At 39.5% G+C, this 13,707-nt stretch overlaps 1 protein-coding gene across 1 annotated transcript; it reads right to left on the bottom strand.

Annotated features, from left to right (window-relative positions):
- Positions 1–8,871: 8,871 nt before the first annotated feature.
- On the bottom strand, positions 8,872–9,801 carry LOC138420647 (putative olfactory receptor 5AK3). Its single transcript, XM_069553964.1, has one exon. The coding sequence runs from the start codon at positions 9,799–9,801 to the stop codon at positions 8,872–8,874; it is 930 nt and encodes a 309-aa protein (XP_069410065.1).
- Between the last annotated feature and the right edge of the window lie 3,906 nt (positions 9,802–13,707).

Below are 13,707 nucleotides of genomic sequence, written 5' to 3'. Positions count from 1 at the left end.
TTTAAGAGTTATGAAACTCCAGTACAAGGCGTAAAACATGTATGCACATACTTAAACCCAGCACCCGAGTATTTTGAATGTGCTTAACCTATACTGAACCCTGATGCTTTTGAAGCTTCATTTCCATTCCTTGCTGTGCAGTAGAAAGGAGACAGACGGGCCCAGAGTTGAATTCCGGCCGCACATATAGAGACAGTACCTCTCGTCCTCAGTTCCACTCCCTATAAAAGAGAGCACGGGACGACCTACAAGGCAGTTATGTCCACTGTGACACAATGTGCATTAGACAAGTTTGGAAATGGCGTTTAATAAGTCAAAGTAGATACATATTATGAGCCAAAACGTAATCTAAGAAGTATGAGATGAATATATACTCTCATGGAAAGGTGCTCATGTCACATTATCAAATGAGCACAGGAGGTTTCAGAATAATACGTAGAGCTGGGCCCTTACGAAAGAAAATTTTCTTTCACGCTCACTCTCATTTTCCTTATTTATCCATGGAAAAGTTCAGGAAGAATTCACACAAGACTTCTAATGGTTATCTTTGGGCATGGGAGTGGGGAGAGAGAATCCTTTAAATTTATAAACTTTGTCACCTTTTCTTTTTAAAATAGCTTTAATTGCTTTCAAGATTAATAAAAAAAGAGTAAGAGAAAGAAGCTAATTCTGCTTTGTAACGGTGACTTAGAGTGAGATGATTTATATAAAGTTCCAAGCACAGGACCAGGCTTTGAATGGGCACTCAAAACTGGTCATAATAACATAAGCAAATAATATGCTAAAGCCATTTGCGACTCATTCATTCACTCGGTTAATCTCTCAATCATTCGTTGACTCATATCCTTCTTGGGCAAACTCAGCCTATTTCACTCCATTTTTCATTACGCCACCAGGGATGAAGCCTTTATTCCTGGTCTTGGGGTGAAACTTACTAGACCATTGGCTCTGACCCTTTGGTCCACCATTTCTAGCACACACTGGGATAACACACGGCTGATTTTGAAAAAATGGACTGAGCTCTGTTTTACTTACACGGAAACTGCATCCAGATTCTTTTTCTGCAGTTGGTAAAGGCTGATTGGCCACCAAGGCCTCTGTGTGCCTCCTTTTAACTGGGGAGTTTAGAGTTGGAGCCTAAGGGATCAGTACTTGCTCCCTTGAGAACCTGAGCTTCCAGAAGCTGTAATGGAATTGGAATAAACAATGTTAGCAGCTATTTTCAGCCAAAGAACATTTAAGCTTTCTCTAGAGAAGATACATTTAATCATGTTACTGTCATGAGGGATCCTCTGTGTGTGTGTGTATGTATGTGCGTGTTGCCTTATTATTGAATTAATTTTGTTTTTTGTTTTTATGTCAGGTTGAGCAATTTTTACAATATCTAAAAATTTGTGTTCAAGTCTATGAACTGACCTTTCATTCTTTTTTATTGATTTCTGCAATATGAGTGCTTTGATTAATAGTAGCTCTAGAATAAATTTAAGAATACTTTTGAGCAGGGCCATCTTTTATTGGTTTCTGAAATTAAGTGAAATGCTCTCAGTGTTTTCTGATAAATATGGTCAAATTTTTTGGTTGAAGTATTGCACCTTTTATTTAATCACTGGGATTAAAAATAAATGTTTAATTTTAACAAATGTTTTTCTTTATCTTTTGACATGATTTCATGATTTACTCTGAAAATTAATGCATTTTTATACTAATAGATTTTATAATATCAAAATATTCTCTTCTTCTATAATACAACTAAACTGGTTGCAGTGTGTTATTTCCTACTGTGCTACTGAGGTTTTTTTCTTTGTGTACTTGCATTTTTATTGGGCTTCCCAGGTGGCACTCTTGCCTGGAAAATCCCATGGACGGAGGAGCCTGGTAGGCTGCAGTCCACGGGGTCGCTGAGGGTCGGACACGACTGAGCGACTTCACTTTCACTTTTCACTTTCATGCATTGGAGAAGGAAATGGCAACCCACTCCGGTGTTCTTGCCTGGAGAATCCCAGGGACGGGGGAGCCTGATAGGCTGCCGTCTATGGGGTTGCACAGAGTCGGACACGACTGAAGTGACTTAGCAGTAGCAGCAGGTGGCACTAGTGGTAAAGAACCCGCCTGCCAAAGCAGGAGACACAAGAGGTGTGAGTTCGATCCCTGGGTTGGGAAGATCCGGTGGAGGAGGGCACGGCAACCCACTCCAGTCTTCTTGCCTGGAGAACCCCATGGACAGCGCAGCCTGGCGGCTGGCGGGGCGTCTACACAGCGTTAAACAGAGTCGGACACGACTGAAGCAGTGTGGCGCATCTGCGCGTGTTTCTCTTACGCACTTTTACATTGATGTTTGAGAGTAGCATTGGCCTATCATTTCTGAGCTGTTTTTGCTAGCTTAGTCATAGAATTTATTCTGAAACATCCCTTTTTTCCCTATGTTCTCCAAGAGTTCAACCATCATTATCTATTTTTTAATAGTTGTGAATAACAGGTTTTTTTTGGGGAAGAAGATTGTACTTTTATTATTTTATTTCTTCTGTTAGTTATTCTTTAATCTCCTTTGTGGTAACTTTTTTACAATCAGTCTTCCCTTAGAAGAACCATTCATTCTATCAGATTCTCTAACACATTTGTATACTGCTGGGTTATGTATTCTCTTAGCGAAAATTTTTTTCTTTGTTTTCCAGCATTATTTTTCTTGATAAATTAGCAAATGATTTATCCATTTTATTGTTACCTTTAGCTTCAGAGAATGTTTCTGAATTTATTACTGCTGTCATTTAAGAGATTTTAAATATTAATCCAAAAATATTTATTACTCTCTTTCTTTATATTGTTTTCTCATGTCTAAACTGTATGGTTAATTAAGTCATTCAGTTTAGTTCAGTTCAGTCGCTCAGTCGTGTTCGACTCTTTGCGACCCCATGAATCGCAGCACGCCAGGCCTCCCTGTTCATCACCAACTCCCGGAGTTCACTCAGACTCACGTCCATCCAGTCGGTGATGCCATCCAGCCATCTCATCCTCGGTCGTCCTCCTCCTGCCCTCAATCTTTCCCAGCATCAGGGTCTTTTTAAATGAGTCAGTTCTTCACTTTGGGTGGCCAAAATATTGGAGTTTCAGCTTCAACATCAGTCCTTCCAATGAGTATTCAGGACTGATTTCCTTTAGGATGGACTGTTTGGATCTCCTAGCAGTCCAAGGGACTCTCAAGAGTCTTCTCCAACACCACAGTTCAAAAGCATCAATTCTTCCGTCCTCAGCTTTCTTTATGGTCCAACTCTCACATCCATACATGACTACTGGGAAAACCATAGCTTTGACTAGACGGACCTTTGTTGGCAAAGGAGTGTCTCTGCTTTTTAATATGCTATCTAGTTTGGTCATAGCTTTTCTTCCAAGGAGCAAGTGCCTTTTAATTTCATGGCTGCAGTCACCATCTGCAGTGATTTTTGGAGCCCAAGAAAATAAAGTCTGTCACTGTTTTCATTGTTTCCCCATCTATTTGCCATGAAGTGATAGGAGTGGATGCCATGATCTTAGTTTTCTGAATGTTTAGTTTTAAACACGCTTTTTCACTTTCTTCTTTCACTCTCATCAAAAGGCTCTTTAGTTCTTTGTTTTCTTCCATAAGGGTGGTGTCCTTTGCATATCTGAGTTTATTGATATTTCTCTTGGCAATCTTGATTCCAGCTTGTGCTTCATCCAGCCCAGCGTTTCTCATGGTGTACTCTGCATGTAAGTTAAATAAGCAGGGTAACAATATACAGCCTTAACAGACTCCTTTTCTAATTTGGAACCAGTCTGCTGTTCCACATCTGGTTCTAACTTAATTTATTATTATTTCCTATTTATTTACACTAGTATTTATAGAGCTATGCAAATTTGAAAACTCCTTGTTGTTTATAGACATTTTTGTAACAGTTTGTGAAATATTATCTTATGGATATCTGGAAATGTTTTCATATCTTCAACCTAAGATTTGTTTAAATGAGACTTTTCTGTGTTTAGTGGTATAATTTTAGGTGTTTTTACTTTAAAGTTTTATTATTAAATTCTAGATCTAGTTCTTTGAATCAGAAGATATTTTATATAATTTTTCCAATTTTTATAATTTCTTGTATTTCTGTAATTTTCATGGGCACATAAATAAGAAAAAAGATAAGAGGAAGGAAGAAAAGAAAGAAAGAAGAATATATTTGAATCAGTTCTAATGAGGTGGATGAAACTGGAGCCTATTATACAGAGTGAAGTAAGCCAAAAAGAAAAACACCAATACAGTATACTAACGCATATATATGGAATTTAGAAAGATGGTAACGGTAACCCTGTTTGCGAGACAGCAAAAGAGACAGATGTATAGAACAGTCTTTTGGACTCTGTGGGAGAGGGTGAGATGATTTGGGAGAATGGTATGAAACATGTATATCATATATGAAACGAATCGCCAGTCCAGGTTTGAAGCATAATACAGGATGCTTGGGGCTGGTGCACTGGGATGACCCAGAGAGATGGTATGGGGAGTGAGGTGGGAGGGGGGTTCAGGCTGGGGAACACGTGTACACCCATGGCAGATTCATGTTGATGTATGGCAAAACAAATACAATATTGTAAAGTAATTAGCCTCCAATTAAAATAAATAAATTAAAAAAATAAAAATAAAAAAGAAAGAAAAAAAACAGAAAGATGTTTTCTTGCTTTTGAGTTACTGTTAACTCCACTGACAAAAATCAGTTCTCATAGGAAATCAGACTGTGTTGTGTCTAATGCGGTGTTAATGGTCTCAAAAAGACAGTAGGAAAAAGTGTTTCTAATCGGACCTCTGAAGTCCACAAGGCAACTGTGATTGCGATCTTTTCTCACCAATGACATAATTTTCCTATTGTATTTCTCCCCTCTCTTGAGCAATGTTTACTGAGATATACAGTTGCTGATCTAGCTCTGCTTTCTGAGAGTACCTAAACCTAAAGAGTACCTGCTCCCATCTCATCCATACGTGGATGCATTCAGCAAAGCCCATGCTCTAGAAAAAGCACTTCCCCTCCCTTCTATAAAAAGCTTCCCTCATAGCTCAGTTGGTAAAGAATCTGCCTGCCATGCTGCAGACATGGGTTTGAGTCCTGGGATGGGAATATCTCCTGGAGAAGCAAGTGGCACCCCACTCCGGTATTCTTCCCTGGGAAATCCCACGGACAGGTGGGAAAGACTAGAGATCTCTTCAAGAAAATTAGAGATACCAAGGGAACATTTCATGCAAAGATGGGCTCGATAAAGGACAGAAATAGTATGGACCTAACAGAAGCAGAAGATATTAAGAAGAGGTGGCAAGAATACATGGAAGAACTGTACAAAAAAGGTCTTCACAATCAAGATAATCACGATGGTGTGATCACTAATCTAGAGCCTGACATCCTGGAATGTGAAGTCAAGCGGGCCTTAGAAAGCATCACTGAGAACAAAGCTAGTGGAGGTGATGGAATTCCAGTGGAGCTGTTTCAAATCCTGAAAGATGATGCTGTGAAAGTGCTGCACTCAATATGCCAGCAAGTTTGGAAAACTCAGCAGTGGCCACAGGACTGGAAAATGTCCGTTTTCATTCCAATTCCAAAGAAAGGCAATGCCAAAGAATGCTCAAACTACCACACAATTGCACTCATCTCACATGCTAGTAAAGTAATGCTCAAAATTCTCCAAGCCAGGCTTCAGCAACACATGAACCGTGAACTCCCTGATGTTCAAGGTGGTTTTAGAAAAGGCAGAGGAACCAGAGATCAAATTGCCAACATCCACTGGATCATCGAAAAAGCAAGAGAGTTCCAGAAAAACATCTATTTCTGCTTGATTGACTATGCCAAAGCCTTTGACTGTGTGGATCACAATCAACTGTGGAAAATTCTGAGAGAGATGGGAATACCAGACTACCTGACCTGCCTCTTGAGAACTCTGTATGTAGGCCAGGATGCAACAGTTAGAACTGGACATGGAACAACAGACTGGTTCCAGATAGGAAAAGGAGTACATCAAGGTTGTATATTGTCACCCTGCTTATTTAACTTATATGCAGAGTACATCATGAGAAACGCTGGGCTGGAAGAAACACAAGGTGGAATCAAGATTGCCGGGAGAAATATCAGTAACCTCAGATATGCAGATGACACCACCCTTATGGCAGAAAGTGAAGAGGAGCTAAAAAGCCTCTTGATGAAAGTGAAAGAGGAGAGTGAAAAAGTTGGCTTAAAGCTCAACATTCGGAAAAAGAAGATCATGGCATCTGGTCCCATCACTTCATGGGAAATAGATGGGGAAACAGTAGAAACAGTGTCAGACTTTATTTTTTTGGGCTCCAAAATCACTGCAGATGGTGATTGCAGCCATGAAATTAAAAGACACTTACTCCTTGGAAGAAAAGTTATGACCAACCTAGATAGCATATTCAAAAGCAGAGACATTACTTTGCCGACTAAGGTCCGTCTAGTCAAGGCTATGGTTTTTCCAGTGGTCATGTATGGATGTGAGAGTTGGACTGTGAAGAAGGCTGAGTGCTGAAGAATTGATGCTTTTGAACTGTGGTGTTGCAGAAGCCTCTTGAGAGTCCCTTGGAGAGCAAGGAGATCCAACCAGTCCATTCTGAAGGAGATCAGCCCTGGGATTTCTTTGGAAGGAATGATGCTAAAGCTGAAACTCGAGTACTTTGGCCACCTCATGCGAAGAGTTGACTCATTGGAAAAGACTCTGATGCTGGGAGGGACTGGGGGCAGGAGAAGGGGACGCCAGAGGATGAGGTGGCTTGATGGCATCACCGACTCGATGGACGTGAGTCTGAGTGAACTCCAGGAGATGGTGATGGACAGAGAGGCCTGGCGTGCTGTGATTCATGGGGTCGCAAAGAGTCAGACACGACTGAGCGGCTGAACTGAACTGAACAGTCCTTGGGGTCACAAGAGTTGGACACGACTTAATGACTGAACCACTGTCTCCCTTCTTACTGAGTTGCCCACAGCTTCTGTGTAGTGTGGGCTGCAGAAGTAAAATTTTGACTCCTAAACTTTTTGTGTTCTTATTCTGGGCTTTAATAATTTAGAGTTTCTGAATATGAATTTTTTCTCATTATGTCAAATAGCTCTTCTGTAACTTTATTTAAAATTTTTTCTTAACTTTGTATGTCATGGAAAAAATACATTTACTATGATTATGTGTTTTTTTGTCCATGTATTTCCTTTTTTCTACTTTACGAATGTCAAAGTAATATTATTTAATACAGAGATTTTTCCATGAACTTTTCTGCATAGTCCAATTCCTCTATGCCAGGCATTTTCAGTCATTGCATTTAAGAATGTTTCTATAGGAAGACGTATCAGGATAATAAAGCCTGAATATTGTGTGTCTCCAGACAGTTTAGGGTAGTAAAGGTGAAGACCCCTCCCTCCTTCTCAGGATATGATTTGCTAATCAAATCAGGACATGATTTGATTTTCAATTCCAGATTGAATTTAGGGTTTCTCTATGCAGAGGGTATTATGGGCAGGTCACCAGGAATTCTAAGAAAAAAATCAGAGTTTCCTGCTTCTGGGATTCGTCTCCTATAATGCACTCTGCTGCATGAGCTGGTGCTCTCTGAATTTTCTTGGTGTTGTTTAGGTTGTGATTTGCTCCCAGTAGGTGTTTCCTGCCTCAGTCCATAATTTGGAATATCTGGAAATGCTGAGAAAGGCAGTGAACTCCCATCCTGTCTGTCAATCCTCTAGTTCACAACTTCCTGTGGTTTAACTGAGTAATGAGATTGAGAGACGAAATAGAACATGGGATCTCAGGCTTTCGGTTAACATGCTTGTCCGCAGGATGGGGGTGTGATTGATTCTGCCTGTGGATAGAACATGTGTGTTCAAGCCCAGGTATGACTTCTTGTGTTAAACCTGGTTTCTTTCACCTCTCTCCACTCTTAGAGATAGTGGGAAATAAGGCTTCATTTCTGGATAAATGAGTTTGGTCTGTGGCACCAAATTCTCCACTGGATTTGTATCCTTGCAAGAGGGTACACTGGGGATTCAATTATATTTAAAACAAAAATTTTGCAAGAATAAATGGCTATGATCCATAGTTGCCGGATTCCTATGTTACTGTCCTAGTTGGTTAGAGACCATGTGTAGAAAGGAGGGATACTGACCCATAATGTCTGAATATGTATGAGGATTCCTTCAATTGTCCTTTTCTCCCCCTCTTTCTTTTCAGCACATTTTCTCCAAAGAGATGGAGAGCATCTTTAAATGATTCATTGCAATACTAAACCAGCTTAGTTATAGAAAATAGCACGAGTAACAATACCTCTTAAGAGAAACCAGAAACAATGTTTGAACTGGTATCTTTATACTACTGTTGTTGCAGGTACTTTACAACATTGACTAACACATTTCTTTATTGCTCTTTTCTATTTTAACAGCAAGATATTTGAAAAAAGGGCTCCTCAGAATGTACAAAAGCAATATCAAAGATCTCTTTAGACGCCTTCTCTCTAAGTTTGCTTTAGTCGCTGAGTTAGCCCACCAGGCTCCTCTGTCCATGGGATTTCCTAGGCAAGAATACTGGAGTGGGTTGTCATTTCCTTCTCCAAGGGATTTTCCCAACTAGGGTAAGAACCCGCATCTCAGGCAGATTCTTTACAATTGATCCACCAGGGAAAGTCTCTATGTGAATTAGAAGGTTATTTGATCATTTAAGATTGGAAGGTTGATCATTTTTCAAAAGCTATTGATACAATTAAGGAAATATATTTTATATAAATTTTTGTTTGTATCTCACAAATATCTTCTACATCTTCTGCTGTTGAGAAATAAGAGAGAACTGTCGGTTGCTCATTGAACAATGTTGAGTTAGAAATTGATGTTCAGTCTAGAAACACTTCTTTCCAACTCCTTTCAGGGCTTCTCTCACATCTTGGTTTCGCAGACTATAAATGAGGGGATTTAACATGGGGATCACAACCCCATAAAACACAGAAGCCATTTTTTCTTGCTCTTGAGATTCTATGGTGCGATGGTGCAGATACATGTAAGAGAGCGTCCCATAGAAAATGGTGACAGCGGTCAGGTGGGAAGCGCACGTGGAGAAGGCTTTCTTCCGCCCTGCAGCAGAAGCGATCTTCAGGATGGCAGCCAGGATAAATATGTAGGAAAAGATGACGACGGACATGGTGAATGTCAAGTTAAACCCCACAAAGACTGTTAGGAGCGTGATGTTCCAGTAAATACTAGAGCATGAGAGGGCCAGAATTGGGGGTGCATCACAGAAAAAATGATTAATTTTATTGGATTTGCAAAAGTTCAATGAGAAAGTAAAACTTGTGTTTACAGAAGCATTTAGGAAACCCATGAAGTATGAACCAGTTAAGAGTTGACTGCAGACTCTCTGGGACATAACAGTTCCATAGCGAAGTGGGTTACAGATGGCCACATAGCGGTCCACTGCCATAGCAGCCAGGATGTAGCAATCACTTGTTGCAAAAGCCCCATAGACTAGTAATTGCACCGTACATCCTATGAGTGAGATGGATTGCTCTGTTTCTACAAGGTTTTGCAGCATTTTTGGAGTGATAGCAGAGGTGTAGCAGAGATCAACAAAAGCCAAGTTTTGGAGGAAAAAGTACATGGGGGTGTGAAGGGAAGAGTCAGTCTTGATGAGTAGGATCATGCCAATATTACCTACCAGGGTGACCACATAAATCACTAGAAATACAATGAAGAGGACGTGCCAAGACTTGTGTTGACCAGCGAATCCCAGGAGAATTAATTCAGTCACTCTAGTGCCATTGTTTTGTTCCATCACTCACGAAATTAAATATTAGCTGAAAAGGTGCAAAGAGAAGATCAGAGAAAGCTAAGAGGATTGTGATACTTTAACTAACACTGTATTTAATTTCAGAGCTTCCCTGGTTGCTCAGATGGTAAAGAATCCACCTGCCAATGCAGGAAACCCTGGTTCAATTCCCTGGAGAAGGGAATGGCTACCCACTCCAGGATTCTTGCCTGGAGAATCCCATGAACAGAGGAGCCTGGTGGGCTAGAGTCCATGGAGTTGCTAAGTGTTGGACATGACTGAATGACTAAGCACACACATATTTAATTTCATAGTGAGGGGGATCAGAGAATATTTTCCATGATTTAATTGAATTAGATTTTTAAGGCTGAAACTTGACACCTAACTTAGACATTGCCATTGATAGTTTGGGGAAATTGCCAAGGACCAGTAGCTGTGTTTTCAATATGCAAACTGATAGTACATACATACATCAATTCGGGAACACATAAGAACATTGTTTTATTTAATTAAGCTTTCTTTTATATTTCCTATATTTTAATTAGAAATACCAATTTGCCTAAGTACTAATCATTATATTTGAATTTGACATCCCCATGGGGTTCTATATTATCTTGTTTCCACTTACCTCCATATCTTCATTTTTTTCTTTTTCTTCCTTGTAGATCTTCTCTGCCATGATGGCTTCATGGAATTGTAGAGCCCTTTGTAGAATGGTTTATCAAGGTATTTACAGTAAAGCATAATCATCTTTATAAAATTTCCAATCTGTTGTGGCCTCGTGTTTGTAAAAGTCAATAAATAGGTCTCAGCATTGTTAAAATTCTGTAGTAGTTCTAAGTGCTCCCTCCACTTTCAGTCATTGTCTCACACAGTAGAAACCGACAGTCTGAGGACGGGTGCTGGTCCATGGACCACACATCCGGTAGCACTGCTCCGTGGTGTCCATCCATCCTAGCTTACCATGTGTTTCCCTGGTGATGGAGGGCAGACTGCCCACAACTTGCCTCCACTGCAGTTAACTCAGTGAGAAAGTTTTCCAGGGTGTACTCCTAGGGACAGAATTTTTGTGTCTGAAGGCATGCAGACATTTCATCTTCCAAGTTTTTCCAGATCATTTTACATGATGGATGCACCAGTGTACCATCTTGCTAATTGCATATGTGGGTTCCCGCATCCTCACTTCTGAGTGAGCATTGATATTTTCCTAATTTTTTTTGTGGAAAATAAGTATAAAGTGATGTCTTATCTTTCCCTTTTCCCCTTTAGTTACAAGCAGATTTGATCATTATCTAATAGTCTTAGAATTTGGCGATTTTATTATTTCATAAATTATTTGTTAATTGTTTTTAGTGAATGTTTCTATTGAATTGATTTCACATGTTCTTTGTTTATCCAAGATTTAAATCTCCTCTCGGTTGACTTGGTAAATATTTTCTCACATTCTGTCATCTTTGATGTCCTTCAAAGACCAGAAAACCTTACATTTAAAATAACTATCATTTTTTTTTTTGCCTTATGGTTTGTTCTTTTAAAAAATAATCGAAGGAAGTTTTTTCTTTCCTAATTCATATCTCCAGTGGAGTAAAAAGCAATTTTCATATTTTTCCATTTAAACTTGATTGCTGGCATATGGTGATTGTTGCATCATGACATTTTATATCAGACAAAAATTTTTTAAATGCTATTTTTGCTTTCCAATATATTAAAAAAAAAATAAAGCTGACTACCAGGATAGGAAGCAACTGTAGTCACTGTGTGTGCACGTTTGTATGTGTCTGTGTGGGGATGAGGTGTAGAAAATATTTAATTACTTTAATTATATGTGATTTGACTTGACATTTAAATACCTACACACAAACACCAGGTCCGGTTATGTTATAGGAGTTCTACCAAACTTTATAAAACTAATAATTCTAATATATACAATTTTTTTCTGTGAGTCTCAAAAAAATCTGCTAGTCATTTCATAAGGCTAATATAACCTTGACATGCATTTAAGTAATTTTTGAGGAAAAAAATTAGAAGCAATTTCATTTACAAGTGTAGACACAAACAGCTTTAATAATATACTTTCAATAACCAAATCCACCCATACGCTGAACGGACAATTGCTAAGGTCTAAAGGAGGTTCCTTATCTTTGAGGAAGGCTTTCTTATCTCTCCTTGCTCTTCTTTGGAAAGCTGCATTCAAATGGGTATATCTTTCCTTTTCTCCTTTGCTTTTCACTTCCCTTCTTTTCACAGCTATTTGTAAGGCCTCCTCAGACAGCCATTTTGCTTTTTTGCATTTCTTTCTTGCTCCCTGTTTCTTGTACAATGTCACGAACCTCCATCCAAAGTTCATCAGGCACTCTATCAGATCTAGTCCCTTAAATCTATTTCTCACTTCCACTGTATAATCGTTAGGGATTTGATTTAGGTAATACTTGAATGGTCTAGTGGTTTTCCCTACTTTCTTCAACTTAAGTCTGAATTTGGCAATAAGGAGTTCATGATCTGAGTCACAGTCAGCTCCTGGTGTTGCTTTTGCTGACTGTATAGAGCTTTTCCATCTTTGGCTGCAAAGAATATAACCAATCTGATTTCGGGGTTGACCATCTGGTGATGTCCATGTGTAGAGTCTTCTCTTGTGTTGTTGGAAGAGGGTGTTTACTGTGACCAGTGCATTCTCTTGGAAAAACTCTTATTAGCCTTTGCCCTGCTTCATTCCATACTCCAAGGCCAAGCTTGCCTGTTACTCCAGGTGTTTCTTCCTACTTTTGCATTCCAGTCCCTTATAATGAAAAGGATATCTTTTATGGGTGTTAATTCCAGAAGGTCTTGTAGGTCTTCATAGAACCGTTCAACTTCAGTTTCTTCAGTGTTACTGGTCAGGGTATAGTCTTGGATTACTGTGATATGGAATGGTTTGCCTTGGAAATGAACAGAGATCATTCTGTTGTTTTTGAAATTGCATCCAGTACTGCATTTTGGACTCTTTTGTTGATAATGATGGCTACTCCATTTCTTCTAAGGGATTCCTGCCCAGAGTAGAAGATATAATGGTCATCTGAGTTAAATTCAACCATTCTAGTCCATTTTAGTTCGCTGATTCCTAGAATGTCGACATTCACTCTTGTCATCTGTTTGACCACTTCCAATTTGCCTTGATTCATGGACCTAACATTCCAGGTTCCTATGCAATATTGCTCTTTACAGCATCAGACCTTGCTTCCATCACCAGTCCCATCCACAACTGGGTGTTGTTTTTGCTTTGGCTCCATCTCTTCATTCTTTCTGGAGTTGTTTCTCCACTGATCTCCAGTAGCATATTGGGCACCTACTGACCCAGGGAGTTCATCTTTCAGTGCCCTATATTTTTGCCTTTTCATACTGTTCATGGGATTCTCAAAGCAGGAATACTGAAGCAGTTTGCCATTCCTTTCTCTAGTGGACCACATTTTGCCAGACCTCTCCATTATGACCCATCCATTTTGGGTGGCCCTACAGGGCATGGCTCATAGTTTCATTGAGTTAGACAAGGCTGTGGTCCATGTGATTAGATTGGTTAGTTTTCTATGGTTGTGGCTTTCAGTCTGTCTGCCCTCTTATGAAGAAGGATAAGAAGCTTATGAAAGCTTCCTGATGTGATAGACTGACTGAGGGGGATACTGGGATTTTTTCTGATGTGTGGGGCCATGCTCAGTAAATCTTTAATCCATTTCACTCAAAGATGGGCTCAGTAAATGACAGAAATGGTATGAACCTAACAGAAGCAGAAGATATTAAAAAGAGGTGGCAAGAATACACAGAAGAACTGTACAAAAAAGATCTTCATGACCCAGATAATCATGATGGTGTGCTCACTCACCTAGAGCCCAGACATCCTGGCATGTGAAGTTAAGTGGGCCTTAGGAAGCATCACTATGA

The sequence above is a fragment of the Ovis canadensis genome, chromosome 15 (genome assembly GCF_042477335.2).
Source record: "Ovis canadensis isolate MfBH-ARS-UI-01 breed Bighorn chromosome 15, ARS-UI_OviCan_v2, whole genome shotgun sequence".
In the NCBI taxonomy this organism is placed as follows: domain Eukaryota; kingdom Metazoa; phylum Chordata; class Mammalia; order Artiodactyla; family Bovidae; genus Ovis; species Ovis canadensis.
This window is presented reverse-complemented; position numbering and strand designations above follow the sequence as displayed.